Below are 3,762 nucleotides of genomic sequence, written 5' to 3'. Positions count from 1 at the left end.
AACCAATCACCTCTGTTTCTTCGATAAACTGCTGTATTTTTATTGTATATGTGCGTATAAAAAAAAAGCCGTAGTCTTACATCGTTCTTGATTCGAGCTTTTATAGCCACTGAAAAAATATATTTACAATCTTGATTTTATTTCTTGCTATATTTGTGTCGTCTCTGCTGTTTCTTTCCCTTTTTTGCAGGTAACAGCGAGAAATCTGGCGGTGAATGTGCTGGCGTCGATTCATGCACCGATTACGGAGTGATATGGAGCTAGAGTCACGGCACCGATGAAGCCCACTGGGACGGCGTGAGACGAAAGGGTGTGACGCTTGGGGTACTTGCAGCGTGAAGTTTCTGGAAACCCTAGGGTTTCTAGATTCGGTTTTTGGCATTGGGCCTCGCTAGTTTAGGTCTGGCTTGGGTATTTGGGCTGTTGGGTTTTAAGTGTAACCGGGTATAGGGTTAATGGGTATTCTGGTTTAAACCAGTTGGGTTACAAGTGTAGCCGAATTTTGGGCTATCAGGCCTTTAGGCCTGTTTATTGTAAATAGACTGTAAATGGACTTTTATTATTTCCTTAATTTTTATTTTTGTTTTTTATTTATTTATTTTACGGGCCCGGGAAAATTTGGGCTATTACAGCTGCCCCTCTTTGCTTATTACTGTGTAACAGGAATAGAGCAAAGATTATAAAAAGACCAAATTTGCCCGGCATGGTCAAGTCTCGAAATCTTGATCCTCATTTTCCTCAAAGGTATTCTGATAGCTTCAAACTTGCTTCACCGTAACTCAGGAATGTCAAATCTACTATCTTCAACCTGCTCCCTGCAAATTCAGGAACGCCAAGCCAAAATCTTTGATCTACTCCTTGCCTAATACAGAGAGGCCAAATCTGTCATCTTCAATCTGCTTCAATATAAGCATACAAATGTCAGATCTGCTATCTTTGATCTGCTCTTTGTCAATACAGAGACGCCAAATCTGTCATCTTCGATCTGCTCTCTGTCAATATAGAGATGCCAAATCTGTCATCTTCGATCTGCTCTCTGTCAATACAGAGACGCCAAATCTGTCATCTTCGATCTACTCTCTGTTAATATAGAGACGCCAAATCTATCATCTTCGATCTGCTCTCTGTCAATACAGAGACGCCAAATCTGTTATCTTCGATCTACTCTCTGTCAATATAGAGTCGCCAAATCTGCTATGGGTGATCTACATTGTCCCTTAAAGGGCGTAACCTGTAGAATGCATATGTGCTCATGCCCGATGATTAAGATGCCATGCTCAAAATGAGTCAAATGCTCCTAATTATGATACAAAATATTATGAAAATGATTCCTATTTCAGACGCCTTTATTCATTCCTCCATCCGAGTTTCGTCTTTTTTCAAAATATCAATCATACTCTGCTCGTATGCTTTGAATCAAATTGGTCCTATTGTACCATTCTTCGAATGTTACGACCTGCTGGAGATGATCTTCTCCTAAGATTGAATCATTTGAATTGTCCAATCATCCTTTGGACTGAAGAAGAAGTTTCCTCGAGTACCTCCGACCCTCACTCTTGGGAATTCTTCAAACAATTGTTCTGTTTTAGTTTCTTGTATTCTCTAGAGATTTCCAGAGTAATATGCAAAACTTCATTTGTATAAATATTTAGTTCATCAATCGTTATTTCAATGCAATACACTTTATGAATAATGGGAGACAAATAATTTAATCATGAGAATAGTTAGATAAATCATCAAAATACAATAGGAAATTAATCTGAAAACATATCTTTGAGAAAAAAAAGAATCCAAAGATAGTAAATAGGACAAAAATCAGATGTCCAACATATCACAGCTTGGGCTTCTGTACACAAATTCCATGAAGACTGTTTTGAGTTTAACATGTGTTTAGAAGATCCAAAGTGCTTTGTTAATGCTCTAGTATACAACACACTCCACTTCTCGTCAAATCCGGTATGGCAAGGTCACTGCATGCTTTTCGAAAATTGAGCATCCCTTTCGGGTTTTCAACTCAAAACCCCTTTTGTCTCAAGGTGCCCTTTGGGGGTTTTCACCTTGGCCTCTCCATTTTTTTTTTAGAAGTCTCAAAGTTCCCTTGGCGGGTTTTCACCTCAGCTTCCCTTCTCTTTAGACAAAGTACTTCTTGACTGAGTCTGAATTCACTGGATTGGGTAAACTTTTTCTATCCATTTCTGTCAGAATCAGTGCACCACCAGAGAAAGCCTTCTTTACAACAAACGGCCCTTCCCAATTCGGCATCCATTTTCCTCTAAAGTCCTTCTGTATGGGAAGAATCTTTTTCAGGACAAGGTCCCCTTCTTGAAATTCTCTTGGACGAACTTTCTTGTCATAAGCTCGCATCATCTGCTTCTGATACATCTGACCATGACGAATAGCCCTTAACATCTTTTCTTCAATCAAATTCAATTGATCATACCGTGATTGAATCCATTCTACTTCATCCAGCTTTATCTCTGATAAAATTCGAAGAGAAGGTATTTCCACTTCAATAGGTAACACTGCCTCCATCCCATAAACCAACGAGAAAGGAGTTGCCCCAGTAGAGGTTCTGACGGACGTTCGATAGGCTAAGAGTGCAAATGGTAATTTCTCATGCCAATCTCTGTAGGTCTCAGTCATTTTCCCCACTATCTTCTTGATGTTTTTGTTGGCAGCTTCTACTGCCCCATTTATTTTTGGGCGATATGGAGATGAATTATGATGTTTGATCTTGAATTGGCTACAAACTTCTGCAATCATGATGTTATTCAAGTTCAATGCATTATTCGATATAATCCTCTCAGGCATTCCATACCGACAAATAATCTCCTTTTTCAAGAATTGACTTACTGCCGACTTGGTAACACTAGCATATGAAGCTGTCTCTACCCATTTCGTGAAGTAGTCGATGACCACGAAAATGAAACGATGCCTATTCGAAGCTTTTGGTGATATTGGCCCAATGACATCCTTGCCCCACATGGAAAAGGGCCATGGAGAAGTCATAACATGTAAGGGTGAAGGTGGTACATGAATCTTGTCCCCATATATCTGGCATTTATGACATTTCTTGGCATAGCTGATACAATCTCCTTCCATAGTAGATCAATAGTATCCAAACCTCATGATCTGCCTTGCCATTGTAAAGCCATTAGCATGTGTCCCACAAACGCCTTCATGTACTTTTTCCAAGATTTGTCTAGCTTCCACAGCATTAATGCATCTCAAAAGTACTTGATCTTTCCTTCTTTTATAAAGGATATCCCCATCTAGTACATATTCGCAGGCTAACCTCCTCAAAGTTCTTTTATCATTCTCAGTTGTCTGCTCAGGATATTCATGATTTCTCACATATCGTAATATATCTTGATACCAAGGATGGTCATCCTTTTCTGCTTCTTCGATGTTACAGCAATGAGCTGGAACCTCAGAAATACTCATAGGAATTGGTCTAACATCCCTTTTTTTGTTTGCTTTAGTCATGGAAGCCAGTGTTGCTAAAGCATCTGCCATCTGATTTTTATCTCGTGAGAGATAATTGAAGGTGATATTGTCAAACTCCTCAAGTAACTCCAAAACTACCTTTTGATAATGAATCAATTGGGGGTCCCTTGTCTCCCATTCACCCCTAAGCTGATAAATTACCAACACAGAGTCTCCATATACTTCCAAGGTTCTAATTTTCCGCTCTTTGGCCGCTCGAATCCCCATAATGCATGCTTCATACTCGGCCATATTTTTCGTGCAGTCGAAATCCAA

The 3,762-nt window shown here is 39.4% G+C and overlaps 1 protein-coding gene across 1 annotated transcript; it reads right to left on the bottom strand.

Moving 5' to 3' along the window:
* Window positions 1-851: 851 nt before the first annotated feature.
* On the bottom strand, window positions 852-3,516 carry LOC108474285 (uncharacterized). Its single transcript, XM_017776259.1, has 2 exons — window positions 3,187-3,516; window positions 852-896 (listed from the first exon to the last, which is right to left on the bottom strand). The coding sequence occupies exons 1-2, from the start codon at window positions 3,514-3,516 to the stop codon at window positions 852-854; spliced, it is 375 nt and encodes a 124-aa protein (XP_017631748.1).
* Between the last annotated feature and the right edge of the window lie 246 nt (window positions 3,517-3,762).

This window comes from Gossypium arboreum, chromosome 7, assembly GCF_025698485.1.
Source record: "Gossypium arboreum isolate Shixiya-1 chromosome 7, ASM2569848v2, whole genome shotgun sequence".
Taxonomy (NCBI): Eukaryota; Viridiplantae; Streptophyta; class Magnoliopsida; order Malvales; family Malvaceae; genus Gossypium; species Gossypium arboreum.
This window is presented reverse-complemented; position numbering and strand designations above follow the sequence as displayed.